The sequence below is a fragment of the Hemibagrus wyckioides genome, linkage group LG28, assembly GCF_019097595.1.
Source record: "Hemibagrus wyckioides isolate EC202008001 linkage group LG28, SWU_Hwy_1.0, whole genome shotgun sequence".
NCBI classification, from domain to species: domain Eukaryota; kingdom Metazoa; phylum Chordata; class Actinopteri; order Siluriformes; family Bagridae; genus Hemibagrus; species Hemibagrus wyckioides.
The window spans coordinates 16,687,024-16,712,708 of record NC_080737.1 but is presented as its reverse complement, the minus strand read 5'-3'; the positions used below and the strand labels follow the sequence as shown (position 1 = coordinate 16,712,708).

General features: G+C 39.3%; 2 protein-coding genes across 2 annotated transcripts in view; both read right to left on the bottom strand.

Annotated features, from left to right (window-relative positions):
* The window catches only part of tek (TEK tyrosine kinase, endothelial), a 28,914-nt gene extending 19,203 nt beyond the window's left edge, over positions 1-9,711 (bottom strand). Inside the window, exon 1 of the mRNA XM_058382554.1 lies at positions 9,441-9,711. Coding sequence (XP_058238537.1) covers positions 9,441-9,537 — 97 coding nt within the window. The 5' untranslated portion in view covers positions 9,538-9,711. The remainder of the gene's footprint in view (positions 1-9,440) is intronic.
* A 6,977-nt stretch (positions 9,712-16,688) lies between these two features.
* ift74 (intraflagellar transport 74) overlaps positions 16,689-25,685 on the bottom strand; it is a 24,263-nt gene continuing 15,266 nt past the window's right edge. The window contains exons 14-20 of the mRNA XM_058383625.1: positions 25,011-25,064; positions 24,835-24,932; positions 24,576-24,702; positions 20,185-20,348; positions 18,846-18,971; positions 17,979-18,039; positions 16,689-17,191 (exon numbers count right to left, since the gene is read on the bottom strand). Of these exons, the coding sequence (XP_058239608.1) occupies positions 17,076-17,191; positions 17,979-18,039; positions 18,846-18,971; positions 20,185-20,348; positions 24,576-24,702; positions 24,835-24,932; positions 25,011-25,064 (746 nt within the window). The 3' untranslated portion in view covers positions 16,689-17,075. The remainder of the gene's footprint in view (positions 17,192-17,978; positions 18,040-18,845; positions 18,972-20,184; positions 20,349-24,575; positions 24,703-24,834; positions 24,933-25,010; positions 25,065-25,685) is intronic.

Here is a 25,685-nt window from a genome sequence, read left to right as displayed (position 1 = left end):
AGCATGTTTTATTCAGTCAGGCGTATACAATACGGCCCTTGAGTTCGGTTTATGGAGTTTGCTGAGTACGGCTTACTTTAGGTTTATTAAGTGTTGCCGGTGATTTGTGGCTTATAGAGTATGGCTCAATAAGTAAGGTTCATTAAGCATGGTTTATTGAGCATGGATTGTTGAGTAAGGTTCATTGAGTAAGATTCATTAAGCGTGGCTTATTGAGTATGGCTTGTTGAGTAAGGATCATTGAGTATGGAATACTGAGTATGGCTTGTTGAATAAGGTTCATTGTGAATGGTTCATTGAGTTAGGTTCATTAAACATGGCTTATTGAGTAAGGATCATTGAGCATGGCTTACTGAGTATGGTCATTGAGTAACATTTATTGAGAATGGCTTATTGAGTATGGTCATTGAGTAAGGATCATTGAGCATGGCTTATTGAATATGGCTTATTGAGTAAGGATCATTGAGCATGGCTTACTGAGTATGCATTATAGAGTATAATTTATTGACTAGGGTTATTTAAGCATGGCTTATTGTGTATGACTGATTGAATAAGGTTTACTGATTAAGGAATAATGAGTAAAGTTCATTGTGTTAAAGTGTTTGGCTTACTGAGGAAGTTTCATTGTGTTTGGCTTACTGAGTACAGCTTACTGGACAAGTTTATTGCGAATGGCTTGTTGAGTAAGTTTCATAGAGTATTGTTTACAGTCTATGGCTCAATTAATATGGCTTAAGTATGGTACGTTGAGTATAGGAGGATCGTTTGTTCATTCTGACTTGCTTAATTGCTTGCTTAATTGTAAAAGTATAGTGTGTGTGTCCAGACTGAATGTGAAAATGACAAAAGAAATCAGGCATGGAACAAAGAGATACCTCAGCAACCCAGAACCCAGCTTCGCACTTGACTTTCAGTTCAATTCGATTCATTTGTATAACGCTTTTTAATAATGGATAAGGTCTTAAAGCAGCTTTACAGAAGTATAGAAACATAGAATAAAAATTCTATTCTAGATTAAAGTTACTATTCATCCCTATTGACCAAGCCTGAGGTGACGGTGGCGAGGAAAAACCTCCCTGAGATGATATGAGGAAGAAACTTTAAGAGGCTCAGAAAACCTCGTCCTCCTTTAGGTGACACTGAACAGTAAATGATGTAAATGTCCTTTCTTCAACAGTTTATAGTCCGGAACAGCTTGATACCTCTGGAAGGCATGTGAATGCAAGAACAGCAAGATGGTTAAGTTTGTGATTTAATGCGAAATATACGACTTATTGTTTCTTTTAATCAGTTTGCACAGGCTCTGAAGAGTTTTGGAAAGTTACTAGTGTGCAAAGAGGGAAACCTCGCCCAGCTATTGTTGTGGCAGGAATAGTCTAGTGCAAAAGATCTATGCAAAAGGGGTGTGGGGGTTTAACTTTAACACACACACACACACACACACACACAAATGAAGGAGAGCAAAGTCTCATTTTTAGGAAGGCATCAGTCACTATACATGTAGCATTATGTAGGCTTTGTGTCTGTTTAATGTCTAGTGAACAATAGATACATAAACACTGTTTTAGATAATGGGAAATTAGAGTGTCTCTTTCTCTCTCTCTCTCTCTCTCTCTCTCTCTCTCTAACTCCTAATTGTTCCTGAAGCCTGCCAAACTTCCCCCTAGGACTTTAACAACCTGCTCGAGCTGTCAGACTCCAGAACAAATCCTCTTCCGTCTTTTCAGAGTTTTGCAATTATAACGAAACGTAAACAAGACCCAGAGAAATACACCACACTCTTGGCTCCTTCTCCATGTTTCATAATTGAATCGGTGTCCAAAGTCAGCTCACAAACACTCGAGTTTACGTGCGTTCATGCCTTTTACACGACCAGCTGTTGGAGACAGATGTTCTGGTTTTTTCACGTTCAGCATTCCCCAAGTGGTTACGGAGCATTCGAGAGGATTCCCAACTGGGTCCGAGACCACTGTAAACGAGCGAGTTGCTGATTAGATAACGAGAAGGTTCGACTGAATAACTGCTAATCAAATGACGTACGGATGATCAATGTGGAGAAAAGGGGAAATACTGAGTTTATCCTCTTTCCCAACACTGCAACTTTTGTAGTTCAGTTATGAATGGTTATAATTAGTGTAAGGCATATTGTATTTATTTGCATCTCATTAAATAGGAATTACAGTTTTGTCTGTCAAGATGGCGGCGCGGCAGTAGCACGCAGCGGCCACTCCGGAACCAAAATGGTGCTTTCTTTTTGTTTTAGCACTAAATTTAAAGTGCATGGACGCCAAAGACAGTGGTGTTCATGTATACGACACATGTTCTTTTATTTCTTTTCGGCGCTAAGTGTCCTGTGTTCTTTTGTGTTGTCTTTATTCACTTTACGTGGCTAAGACAAACTTCTGTCCTAGCTCTGTGGTGTTGTTTGTTGTTTTGTGTTGAACTTGTTGTTGTATGTTTATGTAGCACCAGGTCCTAGAGAAACATTGTTTCATTTCTCTATGTACTGCGCCAGCTATATGTGGTTGAAGTGACAATAAAGCTTCTTGAATCTTGAATCCTCAAAATGTTAGCAAAACAAACTTACTGAAGATTACTTACAAGTGCTTGATTTTATATGAAGTTGTTGCAACCTGCCAACAAATTAGGAATGTGAAACCCTTAGTATTTATTACCGAAGTCAGATAACGTTGACGTGATTAAGTTCTTCGCTTTAACTGATAAAGCTCAGAGACATTAGCGGAGTTTTGAGCAAGTTTGTCATTCCATTTCCTTATATGGGCAGTGTTTCCTGTTCTCGGTTCTTATTTATTCTCCCAAATTTATTCTCCCAAATTCCCAGCTTTATTACTCAGCTATTTGCCTTGAAGCATAGTATTTAGTAACAACTATGAATTATTCAGTAATCACAGAGAAGATAGTGAGGAATGTAAGTCGGGATCATCTGACGTTTCCCAGGAGAAGGAGTTAATTATTCCCACGTGTCACGTGTTACCCCTGTCCGGTTCACTTCGTCTTTGTGTATACGATGTGTGTTAGGTGTAAATACTTCATTGTCAAGCCATAGGAAATGCTTCCAAGTTGTTTGCATGTAGTATTTTGCGGTTCTGACATCTGATCATATTCAATTCATATTCAGTCCCTCAGCTGGTTTCGTCTTATTCCCCCCTAAGCTTTCTCTGACCACTCGCTCTACTAATTGAGATATAAATTTTACAATTCGTACCCAATGCACTACAATGAAAACAGAGAAATGAATAAACATCAGAATGCTATCTGATATGTCGTAGATCCAAGCTAAAGCCAAAGCTTCAAGCGAATTACTCCCACTGCCTTTGTGACCGATTCTGACCGCATGTTTCTGCAGAATTTCTGCATTTTTTCATATATATAGGGGTTACAAGGCTGAGAAGGTCAAGCCAAAGATCTCTAGCTCCAGTCCCATGTTCCAGCTCCTCATCTGGGATCCTCAATCATTCCCAGGCCACCTGTGAGATGTAACCTCTGGGTCTTCTGTCCAGTGGGACGAGTAATTTATAGGGTGTCCAAACCACATTAACTGGCTCCTTTTAGTTCAGAGGAGCAGGTTGCTGTTCTCTCTGCTGTCCTATGCAGATGAACCTCATTTCTGGACATGAACTTATACTTTTGGTCAAGCTCTGGACCATCAGTGATAAGGATAAGGACATAGTAAACTCATAGAGCTCCGTCTTCATGGGTTACTTATTCAGAAGTGAACCCACATTTGAAAAGAAAAGCACCTTTATTTGACATCTATAAGCATTTTCCATTCACTTTTCCACTTCCGGGTTTCAATACCTAGCGGTGAAATCTGTCGCTACAAATGACCACATCACACAGATTCTGCCTCATTTTCACCGCAAAGCTAATCTTGACATGAAACATGAAACATTACAGGTTCATTTATATACATCGATGCAGTAGATAATCTGCAGGACTATAAACAATGAGGTTAATAAGGCTAAAGCTCTGCTTTGAGTCTCAAACAAAGTTAGAATGAACAATGGCTTTGCGTCTTATCTTTCGCTCCAAAGAAGTAAAACACTGGCTGGATATTGTTGTTGCTGGAGTGATTAGTGGCAGTTTGGGGAGGGGAATCGAGCACATGGTTACTGATCCAGAGCCTCTACAATACACACATTAGTAGACTCTAAATTTACATTAGACTATTGTTTTAAAGGTCAGCTGGACCATAAATCTGCATTCTATGGGGAATGAAGGAGACTTGAGGGAGTACGTTGGTTTGTCATGAAGTAACGGGTGCTTGGATTATTCTAGAATAATATTTAGAAACCTCGAGCCAAACCGCAGAATCTCAGACGCTTTATGCTGCAAATGGTCATAAATTCAACACATTTTGGAATGAAAAATGAAAGTTTAAATAATTATTTAATTATTTTGTTAACTGATTAATTAGAAATATTTTAAATTATTAAAATAAAATAAAATTTATACCACCGGAAATGTGCAACAACATCATACTTAATAGGTTTTCAAAATTATGGTTAAATTTAAATCATAAAATTTCTCTTAAAAAAAAAAATTAGTGATGTCACACGGGGCCGTAAAACTGACCAATCAGCAGTTTGATAAAAAGACAAAAAAAACATAGATGCACACTGTATGTCTATCCATCACTCTTTTCCTTCCTTTCTTTTTTGTTTTCTCCTTTCTTTTTTCTTTTTTTTTCTCCCTCCTTTCTCTTTCTTTCTTTCTTTCTTCCTTTCTTGTTTTCTCCTTTCTTTCATTCTTTCTTTCTTTCTTTCTTTCTTTCTTGTTTTCTCCTTACTTTTTCTTTCTTTCTTTCTTTCTTTCTTTCTTTCTTTCTCCTTTATTTTTCTTTCTTTCTTTCTTTCTTTCTTTCTTTCTTTCTCCTTTCTTTTTTTCTTGTTTTCTCCTTTCTTTCTTCCATTCTTTCTTTCTGTCTCCCTTCTTTTTCTTCCTTCCTTCCTTTCTTTCTTTCTTTCTTTCTTTCTTTCTTTCTTTCTTGTTTTCTCCTTTCTTTTTTCTTTTTTTCTTGTTTCCTCTTTTCTTTCTTTCTTTCTTTCTTTCTTTCTTTCTTGTTTTCTCCTTTCTTTTTTCTTTTTTTTCCTGTTTCCTCTTTTCTTTCTTTCTTTCTTTCTTTCTTTCTTTCTTTCTTTCTTTCTCCCTTCTTTTTCTTTCTTTCTTTCTTTCTTTCTTTCTTGTTTTCTCCTTTTTTCTTTCTTTTTTTCTCCTTTCTTTTTCTCTTTCTTTCTTTCTCTCTTGTTTTCTCCTTTCTTTTTTGTTTTCTCCTTTCTTTCTTTCTTTACTTATAGCAGCAGTTTTTTTATGGAGGGGGGGGCGACTAAACCCTTCTTTACATGTTAAAGAGCTAAAGTTTTGTTTTGAAACTTCTGCATTACCAAAATCTGAATCACTTTAAAATCAGAAACATTTCACAGAGACATTTCAGCCAGGAAGGTAAGCGTCTGCTGAAAACATTCACATAAATTCACATATCTGCAAGTGAAGAATTCTCTAGAGTCGGAGATTCTGGTTTCTTTTTTTTTTTTTTTAAATCATCTCCATGACACATCATGACACTTTGGGAGCTTCGCTTCCTCAGAAAAACACACAGAACTTCACATAACAATAACCAGATCCCCGGGATCACATGACATAGGAGTGTTATAGCCATGAGATACTGATGGATGGAATTTTTCTTTTCTGTTGATCTTATATCACTAATGTAAAGCACACAGTGGAAGAAACCTGACAAAAATAAGTATTTTCTAACTATGTTACATGATACAAAGATATTTTAATTCTTTTTTTTTTTTTCAATTCTAGCCAAATCAAGTGGGCTAACATTTCCTCAATCTTCTTTTTCTTCCTATTTTTCATGTCATGTGGGAAAAAAAGAAGCAAATCTTATAAATTAACGTAATAATGTCTTCCTGTCAAATACAACAATTATTAAATGTGTATAAAAAGCAAAATAAAGCTGTGAAGGAAGTAGCAGGTGAGTTAGTAGCTCTGGTGTGGCTAGTACAGCTAGCATCTTTTGCTAATTGGCAATACTTTAAGCCTTGATATGTAAATCAAACTCAGTTTCCATTGTGATTAGTGCATTGTTTAATTTGTGTTAAACTAGTTAGCTTTATTACGTTTCCCTGGACAGGCCACACCCACACGAGACAGCATTAACGGCTGCGATGAGCCGACATGAGACTGACATGAGCCTGAGCGTGGGCCTGTAGGGACAGTAGATGCGCTACATTTAGCATCAAAAGTCTCGCTCACAACATGTTTCGATTTTTGCGTTCAAAGGAAAAAGTGAGGCAGACAGGATTAATCGCTTTCTGGCAGTCCTGAGATTTGAACTTACAACCTTCTCTAGGAAAACAGCCGAGCAACCCTGGGATTAATTTCAGGACAAATATGATAGTTTTACAAATATATTACTACTTACGGCAATTAACCTCTACGTCTGGTCCAATTACGCTAACGACGATGGATGGAACACAAATGAAATGTTGACTGCTATTTAAGGATTAGTTATTAATGTGAAATTGTTTTATAAACATGTCTCTTGGCCCAAAATGGGGTAGAGAACTAAAATTATGAAACGGAGGCATGTGGTCATGAAGCAAAGTGTAAAATAATGTGGGTGAGAGAACAGAGAGAGAGAGAGAGAGAGAGAGAGATTTGGCTCATGATGGAGGACACAGTGAAAGCGCAGAAGTCCTGAGCAGGTCACTACATCTCCATTCATCTCACCAAGACAGCGGCTCATTAAATAATCAGTTATGCTTTGCCTAGCTGCTAGTCACTGTCTAAACGTCATGGGAAATGATCCCAAATGATCAACACATGTTGTTTTTAGTGCTTATCACTACATCCACTGGCTGAGAAATGGCGGGTTATCTGCCTTGAAATTCGAGACAGCCATGTAGAGCTGATGGTAGCTAATTTAATCCTTCACTTACACATGGTTTATGGTTTTAGCGATGGAGCGTGTGGGAAAAATAGTCACTCAGTGAAAGAGCAATGCGTCGAAGAGAGTGAGGACATGCAAAAATATCAACAAAAGAGCTAGCGTGAAACAACCTGCTAGCTCAATGTAGCCATTAGAAGTACTTTGTAAAAGAAAGGCATCATCATATTACAGAACTGTGTCTAGGCTGCATTACACTTCATAAGCATTTTTTATACTAACTAGCTTGTCCTGTCTTTCAGTTGCTAACATATTTTGACTTATTTCTTGTCAGAATGGGGCTGTTAGCTAAACATACAGCTGGCTACTTAATCATAAGCTAGGTATTTAAACACAAGCTACTTACTTAAACAAGAGCTAGCTAGTTAAATGTAAGCTAGGTACTTAAACAGGAGCTAGCGGCTTAAACATAAGCTCGGTACTTAATCGAAAACTAGTTAGATAAACATGAGCTAGGAACTTAAACAAAAACTAGCTACTAAACATAATCTAGATATTCAAACAAAAACTAGCTAGTTAAACATAAGATTAGATACTTAAACAAAACTTAAACATAAGATAGCTGTCTGTTACTTCATAAACCATCATTCTCTCTAACTCTAGTTAGTCCTGTTTTTCAGATGCTCACATGTTGTAATCTGTTTATTCACAATTGGACCATTAGCTAAACATACAGCTAGCTACTTAAACAAAAACTGGCTAGTTTAACATAAGCTAGATACTTAAACAAAAACTAGCTAGTTTAACATAAGCTAGATACTTAAACAAAAACTAGCTAGTTTAACATAAGCTAGATACTTAAACAAAAACTGGCTAGTTTAACATAAGCTAGATACTTAAACAAAAACTAGCTAGCTAGCCCTGTTTTTTTGGATGCTTACATGTTGTGATGTATTAATTCACAACAGGACAGTTAGTTAAACATGAGCTGGCTAGCTACTTAAACATAATTAGCTAGCTAGATGTGGGTAGGAAAGCCAAGAACAATGTCCTGCTGCTACACAAAACCCGTTTATTTTTATGTTTATTTATAGTTTCATTAAAATATATAAAGAAGAACTTTACATTTGACTTAAATGATTTGAGGTGGATGTGTTTAGCATAACGAGAGAGGGTGTGTGAGGGGTTTCCACTGGATTTGAGCTGATTATATGACAGGAGTTGGTGATAGTATAGAGAAAAGACTCTAGACTCAGGCACTAGAGCATGTGGGCTAATCAATAAAGACAGGGAACATGAAGACAACAAAATGACAGGATGTTAGCTGTATTAACAACGTGTAGCTAAAACTAATCTCAGAGAGAAAATCTGTTGAATTTATTTCGCTTGAAAATACACATATTGCTAAAGGAAGATGGATTTTGTGTGCTGATGTTGTGAAATGTTACTGGGAGTTAAAAGGGTGTACCCCATTATGTTAGCCTTTTTCATAAAGATGGATTTCATTCCACTGGAGTAACGTCAGAACCCGTTACTATTGTCTTTCTTAAGAGTGGCTCAGGAACATAACAAGTCTCTTGTCACAGAGTTTGCAGGTAAAGTGACAAAATAACAAAATAACAAAGCCAGAATGCACTCAAAGACACTGCTCTATTTTCTAGCTCACGTCTAGCTACGTCCCTTTATTAGCAATGTCTCAGATTTCAAGACAAATAAACCTTAATTGCTCAGTAATTGAACAAAGCGATAAAGCACAAAAAAACGACATGTGTTAATCATTCATGAATCAGGATAATGATTTCCTCTGACCTTTAGACAATAACAAGGAACATGTCAAGTGATGAAAATGAACAGCTCGAGACTCCAGACACAATTTCAACTTTAATACTTAAAATTCATTTTAGGTGATTCCGGCTGCTCTTGGGAAAGTTTTCCGACTCCTACAATCTGACCGCAATAAAGAACTATTTGTATATTTATATATACAAGGCTCCGGGTTTATGACGATGGATTCTCACGACGGTCTCAATGGAAAACTCAGACAGCGTGGCATAAACTCACACACACACAGCACAAATAATCAGCAGCCCCAAGGCTGATCCATGAAGGTTGCCAGCTCTTGCGCCAATCGGTGGTTAATTCATGTCAGTTTGACCCTCAGACGCTATACGAGACTAATAAAAGGTTTTCCTGACTAAGCAGTCACTTCGCTCGGCTTCACTGCTTCTAAAGTTGGTTTGAAAGCAGTTAAAAGATGTCACAGCTGTGCTCAGCATCCCTAAATCTATTTGGTTTTAAATAATCTATCCCCTGTTTTTCAGATCGTATTAAATTCATTGAACAATTAAACAATCATATGTTCTATTAACTGACCGTTTTTGTGGTCTACACAAAAATCACTTGTATATAGACTAAATATCCCAGACAACAAGACAACAAGAAACAGTCAAAACACTTAAAAGGAAAACCACGAGTGACCTAAGACCTGAAGGAAAAAATTGGTAAAATCATTTAAACTGACCTGTAAGTAAGCAGCCCAGCAGACAGACAGTAAGCGAGACAGGCAGGTGAGGCATATTTGCCCGGCTGAGGGGCATAAACAAGTAGCGCGTCCACATCCACAGAGTTTCAGAGACCCCGGGAGAAGCAAAAAAGAAACATAGACATCCCTCTTCTACGACTGAAGCACTAGAACTCTCCCTTTCTCTCACTGCTCTGTCCAGGCACAGGGAGTAGAAGTTCCTTTTTCCTGTTTCCCTCCTCTCTCTCTCTCTCTCTCTCTCTCTCTCGCCAGTGAAGATGGGAAAGGCAGCAGGCCGAACAATTGCTTATAATGAGGCGCTGCTTAAACCCTGAAGGGAGTGGTCCCCATGTTGACCTTACCATAGAGGAGGGGACAGAGAGAGAGAGAGGGAGGGAGGGAGAAAACAATGAAGTAAATGCCATCAAATATGATAGAGGTGTGGCATTTATTCATTAAAACTATATTTGGTATATTAACTGTGTACTATCTGATCAAAAAGTGCAATTGTGTAACCAGGAAATTCATCCTAGATTCAACATAAAAGCTGTACTGTAAGTCAGGATGTGATAGATTAGTAGTTAAGGTGCTGGACCACTGATTGGAAGGTCCTGCTGGGCCCTTGAGCAAGGCCCTTAACCCTCAGCTGTATAAAATGAGATCAAATGCAAGTCGCTCTGGATAAAGGCGTCTGCTGAATACCATAAATGTATTGTTTGAGATATCAACTGAATGTCAGAGCTCCATTGCAGAACTAAAGAGAACCTCTTCAGAAGTCTTCAGAAATGTTTAATGAGGTATAAAATCGAATTAATCTATTTTGGTATCGCTTTCTCTCCTTCTTAGCTTTGCTCTAAACTAATATATCTAATACCTAAACGCGTTCTGTTTTAATGTTTTCTTCGTGTTGGTAGATGGCAGTGATGTACACCGACCCACATGAGGAAGTGTGTGTAACGTCAGTGAAGAATTCGAATGAGTTCTAAGGGAGAAATTTATGGGAAGGATTTTGAATAAGATAGCCTTCCATTACTAATGACCTCCATTAGCCTCATGCCACCAGTGAGAAGCTGAAGAAGTAAACATCAGACACCAAGCTCAAGATTCACGAGCTTTATTTGTGTACAATTGATTGTTTTTAGGGGTTTTTTGGCTAAACATTACACGAAAACCCGGAAGAACAAGAAGAAGAAGATTAAACTGCTTAAGCCGTACATAAATCCTCACCTTGCTCCGCTGTCCTCTCATGAAAAGTTGTTTCAATGGTAACATTCATCACACTTTAGAGACTAGTAGCAGACTGCATACATACCACACACACACAGACACACACACACTTTTCTACAGCTGGCCTCTAGGCCTCTAGCTTTTCTCTTTTCCCATGAGTCCTCATAACTTCATATTTGTGTGAGTTCACTACAGACCTAAAGAATTTCACTGACAGCTCGTGTCTTAGGTTCATTGTTTTTATTACTCGGATAACGATTCTTTTTTAAACGACTTTATGTATCTGGTTAGCAAACTGAAAATGTACAATTATTTACATTTATGGCCAATTCTTGACATATATTTCTTTTATTTCTTGTTATTTCTATTTCTATTTCTTAACTGTGTTGTTTTTTTATATGTACATTCTAGGGGGAGTGGCCAGGTTTTCATTTCACTGCAAGCTGTATACTGTATATAACTGTATGTGAAGTTTTCTTAAAGGATGTGTCTATTTATCAGGTCTCCAGTGGTATAGCAAAGGCACTAGACAAAGGTAGACAATTGGCTTGCAGCCCGGGGATATATATATCTCTCAAATTATATATATATATACATCACGTGGATGGCCGGGTGTGTGTGTGCAACACTTACCTGGGGAACACATGACACCAGGATGCACTATGGGAAGCCAGTGGAGACAGTGTCATGCTTTGGGCAATTTTCTGGTGGGAAACCTTAGGTCCTGTCATCCATGTGGATGTTACTTTGACACGTACCACCTACCTAAGCATTGTTGCAGACCATGTACACCCTTTCATGGAAACGGTATTCCCTGATGGCTGTGGTCTCTTTCAGCAGGATAATGCGCCGTGCCACAAAGCACAAAAGGTTCAGGAATGGTTTGATGAGCACATCTCAATGTGGGATCCATGGAGGCTCCAACTCGCAACTTACAGGACTTAAAGGATCTGTTGCTAACACCTTTTTGCCAGATACCACAGCACACCTTCAGGGATCCAGTGATTTATATACAGAGTGTAAGCTTTTACTACGTCTTTTTAGATCAAGCGGGTTCAAGATGGCCGCTTTAAATATTTGTAGTGAAGAGAGACATGGTTTTCTCCATTTAATCGATAACAGTGTGATTTACAGTGACGAAAAAACATTAAGAAATTAAAGTCAGATCAAAGTTCACATCTGCAACCTTAATAAATTCTGTGGCAATGGTTTCAGATGCAACAAACAGAACAATATTTTTTAGTAGAAGCATATGTCATGCAGTTGTGCTTTCCAAATCCCAGTGATCATGAATCATAGAGCTGCTCTCCTAGTGAGCACAGGTGTACAGATTTCCTCTGAATATTTTAAGAGACGTTCCTTCGGGAGGATTGAAGATACTGTAAGAGCAGGACGAGGATTTTCATCTGACCAGCCATGATTTGATTAATGGTGGGTGAAAAAGTCAGCTCAAAGAGCACAAAGTGCTATTTACTGAGACCTTTGTGATTTGTGTGTGTAAAAATGTGCAAACGTTTGCACGCAGCATTGTATCTGGAAGTCAGAGAGTGTTAGAGCTTCACTGACCCCTGAGCATGTGCTGAACTCCTCCAGAGCTGGACATCCCGGCTGAAACACAACTGAAACATCCGGAAACAGACTGATCCGAACGTCCCCCAGATTTAGACGAGTTAAAACATGTTGTGTTTATGTGAAGCTGTGACTGGATTTGCGGTGTGAGGAGGGCAGCGAGAGTGCAGTGAGAAACATTAGGATGTATTTACATTCATGATCAGCCCCGGGCTTCTCTCAGCACGGTTGGAAAAATATTCTCATGGACCTTTGACTTGTGAGCGGAACAGGTTTAAGGAACTGGTGTTTAGACAGCGGTCTGTGTTTCTTCCTTTCTGTGTGTGTGTGTGTGTGTGTGTGTGAGAGAGAGAGAGAGAGAGAGAGAGAGAGAGAGAGTATATAGGCTTATTAATGGGAGAAAGAGCAAAAGATAGGGAATGGGGGAAAAGAGAGAGGGGGGGATTGAGAGAGTATATAAGCTTATATATGGAAAAAAGAGAAAAGGAAATGGGAGAGAGAGAGAGAGAGAGGATATACACTTATTAATAGGAGGGAAAGAAAGAGAGAGAGAGATTTAGAGAGAGAGAGAGAGAGAGAGAGAGAGAGAATATAAACTTAAATATGGAAAAGAGAGAGAGAGGGAGAGAGAGAATAGGCTTATTAATGGGAGAAAGAGTGAAAGATAGGGAATGGGGGAAAAGAGAGAGATAGAGTGAGAGAGACAGAGTGAGGGAGAGAAAGAGAGAGTATATAAGCTTATATATGGAAGAAAAAGAAAAGGAAATGGGAGAGTGAGAGAGAGAAAGGATATAGGCTTATGTGTGGGAGAAAGAGCGAAATATATAGAATGGGAGGAAGAGAGAGAGAGAGAGAGAGAGAGAGAGAGAGAGAGAGAGAGAGCGTATATAGGTTTATTTATGGGAGAAAGAGCGAAAGATAGGGAAGAAAGAAAGAAAGAAAGAAAGAAAGAAAGAAAGAAAGAAAGAAAGAAAGAAAGAAAGAAAGAAAGAAAGAAGTGAGATTCAGAGAGTGTGAGGGAGAGAGAGTATATAGGCTTATATATGGGAGAAAGTGAAAGATAGGGAATGTGAGATAGAGAGAGAGAGATAGTGTGAGAATGAAAGAGAGTGAGGGAGAGATTGAGAGAGAGAGAGAGAGAGAGAGAGAGAGAGTATATAAGCTTATATATGGGAGCAAGAGAAAAGGAAATGAGACAGAGAGAGAGAGAGAGAGAGAGAGAGAGAGAGAGAGAGAGAGTGAGGGAGAGATTGAGAGAGAGAGAGAGAGAGAGAGAGAGAGAGTATATAAGCTTATATATGGGAGCAAGAGAAAAGGAAATAGAGAGAGAGAGACAGAGAGAGAGAGACAGAGAGAGAATTACAGTTATTATAGCAGCTGTGGTAACATCAGCAGCACTAACACACTTTTCTCATGGATGGTTTCCATTTCAGTGTGGACAGAGACAGAGTAAATCTGTGAGCGATGCTCCGCCAATGGAAAACTGCTTAATTTAGGCACACAACAAAAATATTGGCACCCTTTAGGAAATGACCAAAAGGAAATATGTATCTAAAATGAATTCCATAACAACTGAGTCATATTTTAAGCTCGAACATTATTTTTTAGATAATTTCAGAATGATTGTCACCCCCACAACTGATATCGAAATATCAATAAACAGGGAAGAGAAAGCTAGGGAAACGCCGGGGTGGAGTTCGGAGTGAGTATGAAAAGAACTTGTGATAAGGAGAGCCTCCTCGGGGCGGTGCGGAGGTCAAGGCCCTCTCTTCATGGCTGACGGTATGCAGGGAACAGTAAGTCACTCAGCATTGTACAGGGTGGAGTTCCTCTCTGCTGCCTCCATCACACCCAGCCAGGGCTCGGAGCCAGAAGCAGAGCTGAAGAGCGTCCAGCTGAACCTTTACTATTAGAGCGGTTTATTCACCAGAAGAAAAAAAAAATAATAATAATAATAAACACCACAATGTAGAAATTCACCATTAAACAGGACACACCTTTTTTTTGCTCAATGTACAATCTATAATATTTTTTAAAATTTTATTAATACTGATTTGTATGGAGGATGTTCTATGTACATCATCTAAACCTAAATAATAATAAAATAATTGTATAAATGCTGTTTATATGACTTAAGTTAAGTAGCCTTTATTTCTCACATATACATTACTGCGTATCTTCGCATATACCATTTTTGAGGTTTTCGGTCAGAGGACAGGGTCAGCCATAATAATACAGCGCCCCTGGGGCAGGGTGGGTTGAGGGCCTTGCTCAAGGGCCCAACGGTGGCAGCTTGACAGTGCTGGGGTTTGAACTACGATCGACCCAAAGCCTAAATCACTTGAGCTAGATTTTTAGACTAGCTGGTAAAGACACAACCGCTACACTAATTTGTGTAAAAAGGTATGATGTGTGAGGCGTGGTCTCTCATGTTGTGTCACTATATTGCATTTCTGTCTTAAATCTCCTCAGTTTATCTGACAGCATCATAAGGCGAAACGTTTTAGCCTTCAGCACCTTCTGACTGACGTGTTTGCTAAACCCTTACGCAGATGCCAGGAAAGACACACTGCTCCTGTGAGCTTATCCAAAATAAGACGCCTCAGGAGGTGGCTGTGTCCCAAATGGAAAATAAATATTGCACTTTCTTACAGTGTCCTTGTATATAAAACTATTATAAAAGGATTTCACACTACCAGTGACAGTGTAGTGTATATTTACTGGCACATACTTGCTGTAATTGTGTGTGTGTGTGTCCCAGTTTTTCCTCCTTCACGCCCTACTTAAGCTACACAGCTGCCTGGGACTAAGCCAGAGTGTACGATTGTTACCTGGAGGGCACTAAAACTTGACATGCTTTTGGCTGTTCTGATACACTATTTATCAAACTCTTAAACTATGTACGAGTGTGTGTGTTTGTGTGTGTGGTTTCTTTATGACCCGGGAATACACATTAGGGCCAATTACAATAAGTTTTAATAGAGACGCTAGCTATAGATGGCGCGTGTAAGTGTGTCCCAGAGAACAAAATATCCAAAAAGTTCCAAAAGAAAAAACAATAAACATGAAAATGTTTATTATTTCTGCTGTTTTCCCCAAAGTCACTTTAAGTCATAGCTGCTTCTAAAAGGGTACTGAAGGATGGTGATTGGAGCTGAAGGGGCGTCACTGTGTGTTTTTCCATGAGAGATGTGAAGCCGGAGAGTTAGGTAACGGTATGACGGACAGCGTTTTGCAGCAGTTGCTCTCCCCATCCCACCCCAGACAGCTGCAAAGTAGCTTTATCCACCGAATTGCAAAATATAACGCTTAATATTTTTTTGGTCAAGGTTTCGGACTTTTATACTGCAATTGATACGATACAATCCAATAAACTGCATATGCCATGGGAAGTTGAGTTGCTATTTAAAATAAAAACACAAAACAGTACAAAACTGTTACATATGGGGGCGGGGCCAATTTCAGGGCCAGAAAAATACTGAATAATTTCTGAACGAAGTATGATATATGAAATTTTCACAGATTATTATTATTACTTTGCCATTTCATTTCATGGTAAAGTGTAACGGGGAGCGTGGCCAAGTACTAATGAATGGGAGGAAAAGGAGTAGAGAACGAGCAGGTAGTGTTTACACCTGTGTTTGACTGCTGATTTATGTGCTCTCTCTCTCTCCCTCTCTGTCTCTCTCTCTATCTATCTATCTATCAGACTTGTCCTGAACTGAACCGAGCTGAGTTCAGTTCAGAGTGGTGAATGGATTGTGCTGAATGGACCCTGCATCCTGTGTCCTCATTCCTAACCCCATCGGTTATGGTTATCACACCCAGTGGTTAAGGTTTTAGACTTTAGGTTCTGGATTGATGTTCAAAACATAATTCACAATAAAAAGCACAGTTCCAGATTTCTGGTATTTTTGGGGGTGAAAAAAGCCACAGGCGCAATACTAAACTCTGGCTTAGAGGCTAATACCCATACTTCTTGCACCACCCCTGGCTGCAATCCATGGGATCATGTTTCTGGGGACACACACACACACAGTGTTTAGGAAAGAGGACAGAGGCTCTGAGTGTGCACACACGAGGCAGACAACAGGGTGGGTGAGAGGATGAGAGAGCCATGAATTTGAGGAGAACACTGGGCAACCCCCTTCTCTGATAAAGCAAAGCGGAAACCAATAACATTAAAACAATAGTGTTATCGGCCACCGCTCTTCCTGTCTACCATTAACCCCTTACTGCCCCGATGCCTGAGACTCGCCAAAATCTGGAAATTACACATCATGCCATTGTTTCCTAAAACATTTCATCAACTAAACAGAACACTGATTCATAACACAGCGTGGCGCAGCTCTAGTGAAATAAAGTGACATTCGGAATGCGAGGAAATTTCCACCCTGATGCATGTTAAAGTACTCAATTTGAATCAAGTGTATAATTTAAAGCTTTTTTGATGTATCAGTAAAATCACTTCCATTCAGTACTTTGCAAAGAATTTTATTTAAATTTTAAAGTAATAATAACTTTTCCACTCAAAGTAGTTAACAACTGGATTTACGAATTATTAATAAAAAATATTCCAGTATAAATGCCCATATAGTTGATTCAGATTCCTACTCTTATCTCTTCTCCACGCCTCTGTGGCCATGCACTCTCCATCAAAGAGCTGTCACGGATAAATCCGAGAAAGACAGAGTGTGTTTTTTTCACCCCCGGGACCATCTCTAATCTCTACGGCACGTGCGCCATGCCTTTGGAATGTTGAGTAGGAGAGCAGTCCTGCACGGGAAGTGAGTCAGTGATGAAGTAGTAATGGCGGCCTAGGGATGCAGGAAGCGGCGCTCAGTTTTTGGTGCCCTGCAAAGCATCCATGAGGATCTTATTGTATTCAGACAGCTGCTTGGTGACATTTTTCTTCACGGGCCGGTAATCGCTCTCCATGCCTTTAGAGGCGATGACTGGTGGTTGGGGAGTTAAAGAAAGATTTTGTGCGCTGCTAAATGAAACCACCTGTTTCCAATCTGACCCTTTAACCTTTTGGGATAAAACCGGGAAAAAAAATCCCACCATATCCACAGAGAATCCATGTTTTCAAAAGAATTAGCATAAAATGAGTACAGTTAATTGGAACAAAAATTCTTGAAAATAAGAACGAATGAATTATAATAAATGAGCAGATTCAGGCCTTTATAGAAGCAGAGTTGTGATGGTTATGGAACTGTGTTTAGATATATATATATACACAGACCATATAGGATCATTATAAGCGTTAACAATGCCAGAACGCAGGCAGAACTTTTCTGTCCTGTCTGTGTGGAAGTTTCTCATGTTCTCCCTGTGGACTTCCTCTGGTTTCCTTACATCTCCCAGACATACACTATACAGCCTGTAGAAAAGTCTGACCATCACATCCATCTTAAGTTCTTCTCTAGAGGAAATCCAGTGGAAAAATCTAGTCAAGCCTTTCTAGAAAAGAAATTATAACAGCAAAGGGGCTGAACCCTGTTAAATTGTCCACAAATGTTTGCCATATAGAGTACAGCGGTAGATGCCCTGGCCATACTAAACCACACCTATGTGTGAATGTGTGTGTGTTCTATAATCTGGTATATTATTCAGGTTATATTCCTGCCTCATGCCTGATCCAACACAACCTCGACCAGGAGAAAGCTCTCGAAGATGAATGAAGCCTGATGTCAGAACTGCGCTTAGCATGGACGCTGAGTGAGCAGCATAAAAGGATACACTCTTTCATAACAAAGTTATTCTGTTCAAGGTGTTGCCACTTCCTTTCCAGATTTGTCAGCTGCAGGAAAAACAAGAGACATTTATAGTGGAAATCTTCCATGCAGTGTATTCTATTCAGCAGATCATCAGTGGAGTTAAAAAATGTCATCCATCACTTTTTTTAAATTAAACAAGAAATTGCTTGATGACGAAACAGAGATCTTTTAAATATCCAACTTTCCCACAGCCATATGTGTCATTTCTACACGTTAGATTCCTACGTTAACTCTTTCCCGTCATGTGATTAATGCTAACTCAGATTTTCCTGATGAGCTCCCAGGAGCAGAAGCACTTCGGCGGCGGTGCTCCCTAAAAAGGTTCTTATCATAAGAAAAACATTTCATAATGATTAAGTGGGCAAGTGAAATGTGCCAGCTAATCCAAGCACAATACATGCATGGGTAGGCTTTGGAGTATCTAAGGACATGATCGTCGCCCGCTCTCTCAGCACAACAACAGCGTAAATGTGCTGGCTGGACAGAACCATTTCCTCCATAGATAGGCACAGAGGTGTGTTGCCAAGACTGTTGTGAAGACTGTGAGCTTGGACCTTTAGCCTATATAAGAGCACAGGCATCAGGAAACGATACCCCACCCAGAAATAATGCAGTGGTGGGACACAATAAAGCTGCTTGCTGGGTGGTGACCCAAAAAATGTACAGTAAAGGAACTGCTTTGGCAACGTACTAGGATTCAGGGGGGGGGAAATACAAGCAAGATTGTTTAGATATTACTATTTAATATAAATAAATAATATTACTATTCAGTATAATATTATTAATATACTGTAATGATCCAGCTTGTTCAAGTGTGTGTGTCTCTGACCTGTGTGTGAGTCTCATTCTCCTGCAACTGTGCTGCAAGAGTCTCGTATTCTTGATTCATCTGTTGATTAATCTTCTTGAAGGCATGTCTCCTCTCCATTAGAGACACCCGTTCTTCCTGCAACATCTGAAAACATAAAGATAAGTCTCTAGGAGTTCTTAATTCTCAAATCTGATTGGTCAGAAGGTGCAGCAGTCACGGATTTATCGTAGGATGCAATAGGATGAAGAGTGAGAGAGGTAGAAGAGAGAGAGAGAGAGAGAGTATCCATCCATCTATCCATTTTCTGTAGCTCTTATCCTAAACAGAGTGGCAGGGAACCTGGAGTCTATCCCAATGTGCACAAGGTGGGGGACACCCTGGATGGAGCGCCAGATCATCCCAGAGTAAGATCGCACACACGTACACACCATTCACACACTACAGATCAACCTCTAGGAATTCTCAAATCTGATTGGTCAGAAGGTGCAGCTCTGACATCAGCCACAGATGTATATTAAGGTGTTAGGTCTAATATGTTCTGATGTCTGAATTGACTCATAGACTCATTCACAGGGACTTCAGAATCTGGGAATTTTATCTTAAAGATGTGACACGTCTCAAAATATTTCCAGTACAATGGAACGTTCTTTCCGTAAAAAAGGGAGTATCAACGCTCACTATGTTCCCTTACTGGAATTGACATCATGTTTCTGCTTATTAACCTATTTAGATTGAGCATTTAATTTAATTTTGCTGGATCTGTGGTCAGGTCCTTGAAATGTCCTGTTATTTTAGAAATCTATACGCTGCATACTTTCACAACAGAAACACGTCAGTAATTATATCTGACCTCGAGTTCCCAAATCAGCCTGTTGGAAACGCGACTTGTCAAACTGTGTCTATATCAAAAAACGTATTCATTCATAGTTTGGCTTTTTTTTTTTAGGGTTATCTGACTCTGTACAGGTCCATGATTGCATGACCCCTTCCACAGAGGAAGAATCGTGAGCTCCTAATGGGAGACGTTTCCAAAAAAATAAAAATAAAAAGGTGCATCCTGTTTCAGGCAAAATGCCCTTGGTGAGTTAAGTGCACCGGGTCCTAGAGAAAAGCTAGAGCAGCTGATATCTATGTTTATGCTACAGGGAGCTTGCATTACTCTCAAGAGGAAATGTGTGTGTCAGTGAACACGGTCTCCTAAGCAGAGGAAAAGGTGTAATGATATACATATTCTTACTGAGAAGGCTCTATTTATGAGGACCCAGATGCTTATCTCAGGTCATTACAGAGATTATGAGTTTAAGCATAAAGAAAAATAAATAAACACTCTTGTCCCTCGTAGACACGAGTCAATTACCTTCATCTTCTGCTCTCCGGAGGCTTTCAGTGCTTCTAGATCCCTGTACGTCTTCAGTCCTTCAGTCATCTCCTGGATCTTTTCTTTCAGAGACTTCATCTCTGCCTGTACTTTCCCTTCCAGGCGTTCTACATTCAGCAGGTCCTGCTGCAGACGCTCGCACTCTGCATGTACACACACACACACACATAAACACTACACTCTAATCCAGTGATATAGTAATCTAATCTCATGTGTGTTACGCATCAATAAAGATGTTTAAAGTTCTAGAGAGGATTGTATTCATACAATTGCAAAAAAAAATCACATATTTATAAAGTTTCAATCTGGCTTTAGAACTCGACATAGCACTGAGTCTACACTGCTAACAGTCTATAACGATATCTGTTGCGGCTCAAACTCCTACTGCATTGGTTCTTTTGGATCTCACAGCAGCCTTTGATACCGTTGACCATGTGGTGCTCATCTCACGTAGGTATTCAGGGCATGGCCCTCAAATGGCTCCAATCGTACCTAGCCAAAAGAAGGTTTTCAGTTATGATTGGTGATCTCTCCTCTACCTGTGCCTCTCTCTCCTGTGGGGTGCCACAGGGTTCTATTCTTGGCCCTCTCCTCTTTTCGCTGTATATGCTCCCTCTGGGGTCAATATTTAAGCAGCACAATCTTTCTTTTCACTGTTACGCAGATGATATACACATTTATATACCTATAAAGCCAAAGGGGAGCAACACATTCCAGCCACTGTTTAAAAGCCATCAAACTCTGGCTTTCACAAAACTTCATTCTTCATCTGAATGAAAATAAAACTGTTTGCCATGCGAGGAAGTTTAAACCTTGGGGATCTTACTCCGTACGTGAAACCAGCTATTAGAAATCTCGGGGGTTATATTCGACAGCAGCTTGAAATTTGATAAACAGATTAATTCTGTAGTTAAAGCGAGTTATAACGTACTCTTAAATTTCTGCTTTTATTTCTTAATATCCTGTTTTTATCCTATGTTGATCTATATTCTTGCACTATATTCTTAATATGATGTTTTATGCTTTCTGTTTTATTGTCTATCAATATCTATTTCTTAATCTTCGTAATTGCTTAATTTTACGTGTTTATTGTACTCTAACAGCTTGTGTTGATTTCATATTTTTTTCTTTCGTATTGGTTTTGTTTCGTAAAGCACTTTGGTCAACTTGTAGTTGTTTATAAGTGCTATATAAATAAATTGTTGATTGATTGAATAATAATGTTATTATTAATATGTTATTACGTAATAGGAAATTAATCAGAGCGTTACTGTTACTTATTTTAATAAAAATGGAATGTTTTTCTATATTTTTATTGCTTACCCTTAAAAGTAAAATTTATTTTTAAAAACTAGAAATAAATTGTTACAGTAAGAAATACTTTGCTGGTTGTTAAAAATCATCTCTGTATATAAAGTTATAATTTTTTGTCTATTTTTTTTATTTTATTTTATTGTGGCACTATCAGTCTCCTAGCACTCTGTCATGAGATATCTTTTGCACCAAAACAAAACAGAATCACAGATGTGACCTTCCACCTCAGCCTCTGCGTGAACTCTGAATCTCAGAATATTTCTGTTTGAAAACCTGGATTATCTTTTCTATATTTGTGCTGAATATGCACTTCCTGAGCACTAATGCCTTCTGATATCAGGGAAAAAGGACACTAGGCACATGTGAGTGTGTGTGTGTGTGTGTGTGTGTGTGTGTGTGAAGAGTGCAAGGACAGTTACACGGAGCTAAGCAAAGCGATGATTCAGTGCTTTGAGAAGCAGCTACTGTGTAAAAACTCGGTTACACAACAAGGAAGCAAAGCAAAATCACCGTCTGTAAGTCCCCCCCTGGAAATGCTCTCTAGTGGCTGGTTCTTCGGTTTGCACGGCGCTGAGACAGGAAGGGGAAAGGGCCAGTTCCTCCTGATAGGCAACAGGCCCGCTTCTGGTGTTTAGAGAGAGTGGTGCATGTGTGTATGTGTGTAGTATGTAGTGTGTAATCATAATGCCCCGTCAGCATTTCTGAGCATTCTCTACTGCTTCCTCCTCTTGGGGCTTTTCTTTTACCTACCACCCAAGCCAATCATCTCTCTCTCTCTCTCTCTCTCCCCCACAAACACCACTTTACACAGATTCTTTTCTGATGAATATCTTGAACAGGGATTCAGAAAATATTTACACAGCAGCAACGCAGCGTTCCAGTTGTTTGATAAAGCTATTCGTGTTTTTGCTCTACATATTTACCTCTGCACATCTAACTCCTGTATTTTTTCCTGCAATACACACACACAAGGCCTCATACAGATACACACAATATCTGAAATCAAATCTATATCATTTTTCATTATAATCATTATAATCGTTAGTGGCCTTTCAGCCACTTTTCTTACGGCACATTCTCTCCCCTGTCAATCACAGTGCCACTAGCTATTTGTTTAGTTTAGGAATAAGGAAGATCATTACAAATCATTTTGCATGAAAAGGTAACTCCTGGGTATGACTACTGAGTCATGTTTATTATTTATGCAAAATTTTGCAAGGAACTAGAGCTTCACAAACTCTTTGCAGTGTTACGAGAGCAACATGAGAACGTTTTTTCATGTCGTCGAAGCATGTATATAAAGCAAGACTTCATATACGTGCTTAAAGGCATTTTTCCACCAACGGTTTATTTAAAGAAGAAATATACCACCCAGAAATGTTCACTTTGCTAATGAACGATATCATGTGCAGTAGCCTGACACAAATTAGTCCCCGCTGGCTTTCTTCTGGTCTCCAGCAGCCTCTTCCTTTAAAGCCGAGCTGCACGGCATTCCCCTGAACTGCTTTTTAGCGGGCTATGAAAGTGCGCTGCTAGAAGATAAACAAACAGGGTGCGGAGGAACAATGCCTGGTGGTCCCGAGAATAGAGCGCGGTGGAGGAAATGGGGCGGCACTGCGGAGATAAGACGATACTGAGGAGTGGGAGGGACACAGCAGCTCCAAGGTGTCTTATACACAAAGGAAGGAAAGCCTCTTGGCTGCACTTCAGCCACTATTTAGACACACATAGCAGGGAGTGAAGGAGGAGGATGTGGAGCAGGGGAGTGGACTTTAGCAGTGTAACTGACCGTTTGGTCACCTTGATTCGGTTTGAGTTAGCTTTCTCTGGGGACAAGCGCATGTGTGGCCGTTCCTTTATTCCTTTATTAATACAGGCCATGGGCAGTAGCAACAAGATCTATTATGTTGCGAAAGAACACTAATAGGGCCGGGATGCCTTGCCTGTAGTTAATCACTCCACTAATTATGACAGTTTCTTTTAATTAATAGGAAAAAAATTAAAGCCTGCTATCAACACAATTATCTTCGTAATTCATTATATTTTATACCACAGTGTTGCAAAACTCTCAATTCTGATTGGTCGGCAGATCTGACAGTAGTTTGGCTGCAAGGTTTCTATTAACGTGCTCCTTATAATAAATTATGGAATTAAATTATGGTTTCTTTTCCTACTTACTAAGGGAGTTGTATGGGGTACATGAAGAACTTTGCACTTCCCTAAACAGCAAAGAGTTTGTGGTTGCTAAGCAACAAGGCAAACTGCACATTTTTATTCAAGAAAAAGAAAAATGAAGGCATCACTCTTTATATCTGCTATTAACTTGTTTTGTGAAGGTTCCTCAACATTAAATGTAGCTATAAGTAGTTAAGGAACTCGATTTAATGAAATAAAAATAGAAAATAGCTGCGGTATAATGTGCAATAGGAAGGAGATGCATTTAAGTGAGAGAGGAAGGAGAAAGAGAGAGTGTCCATCCATCCATTTTCTGCAGCTCCTATTCTATAGAGTGAGTATAGATTCTATAAACCTGGAGTCTATCCAAAGGGACTCAGGGCACAAGGTGGGGGAAACCCTGGATGGAGTGCTGGATTATCATATAGCAAAATCTCACACACTATTCAAACACTACAGATCAACCTACCAAGTCTCTAGGAATTCTTAAATCTGATTGGTCAGAAGGTGCAGCTCTGACAGATTTAGAATAAAGGTGTTAGTTCTATGTTCAGATGTCTCAGCTGACTCATGGACTCGTTCACAGGGACTTCAGAATCTGGGAATTTTATGTTAAAGGCTTAAAGATGTGACACAGGGCTGCGTCTCAATCCGAAAATATTTCTACTACACTGGAACGTTCTTTCCCTAAACAAAAGGGAGCATTGATGCTCACTATGTTCCCTTACTGGAAATGACATCATGTTTCTGCATATCTCTGTTACAATGCTTGTCTTTGAACTGGAGGAAGAAACTGGAACACTTTTAGCGTATGTTAGTGTGAAAGAGGGCAAAAGTGTATCTAATATGTATAATGTTTATAATGTGTGTGTGTGTCTGACCAGAAGACAGTCCCTTGGCTGTACTCTGAGATTTCTGCATCTCCGTCTCTTTGAAGCTGAGGTCCTCCTGCATGGACTTGAGCTCATGGGGACTGATGGCCGACAGCTGATTCATACGATTCATCATCTGAAAGAAAAACAGAAGGCTTTTTCTTACCCTGACTAATGAAAGCCAAACAACTGTTCTACAAATCACCGAATATAAACATTTAAAAGCTTGTAGGTTTCATGAGCAGTGATTGAAGGTGCAGTTTTCTACCCTGCTAGTCTGCTCCAGCAGAGCCACGACGCTAGCCTGGGTCTCCTTAATGTTCTCCATCGCCTGATCTTGGTTTGTGTCGAACGCCTCCAGGTAAGCTGTGAAAAAAAATAAAACAGACCTCAGCAGCCGCTCATATTTTACACTACAAGCGAAATCAGGAAGATTGCACTCACCATCGATTTCTTCTTCTTTTTTCTGCAACTCTTTATACTTTTGGGTTCGTTCACCTGTTAATAGAGCAATGTTTGTAAAGAAAAAGGCTTTATCTAAAATTTCTATAGATCCTGGCCAGGAAAATCTCTGAAAAATCTCTGAAAAATCTCTGAAAAAGATATCCAGGATCAGCTTGTGTAACAATCTATACAATTATACAATTATATATTTATATAAACGTAGATATATTGCATTATAAAGACGATCGTGGTGTGAAACCAAACGATTACTCATGCCTCAAGTCATTTTTCATGAAGATAATAATATCAATTTATCACCAGAGGTACTAAAACTAACACATACATGGACATATGGAAATAATCTTACCATCTTGACATGAACACAGAGAGAAAGAGAAGGAAAAAAAGACACACACACACACACACACACAATGGGGGAAAAAGAAAGGAGAGGAAACAATAAGGAAAAACAGCTAGACAGCTTGACATAAACCAACAATACAGAGCAACATGCTGTGTGTGTAAATATGCTTTGTGGCTGTGTATTTTAGATTGGGCTGTACAATGAGTCTGTGGTGTCCACTTCCTCTCTACAATGGGCAGATGGGGTCTCTCTGAGATCTCTCTCTCTCTCTCTCTCTCTCTCTCACACACACACACACACACAGATCTCCA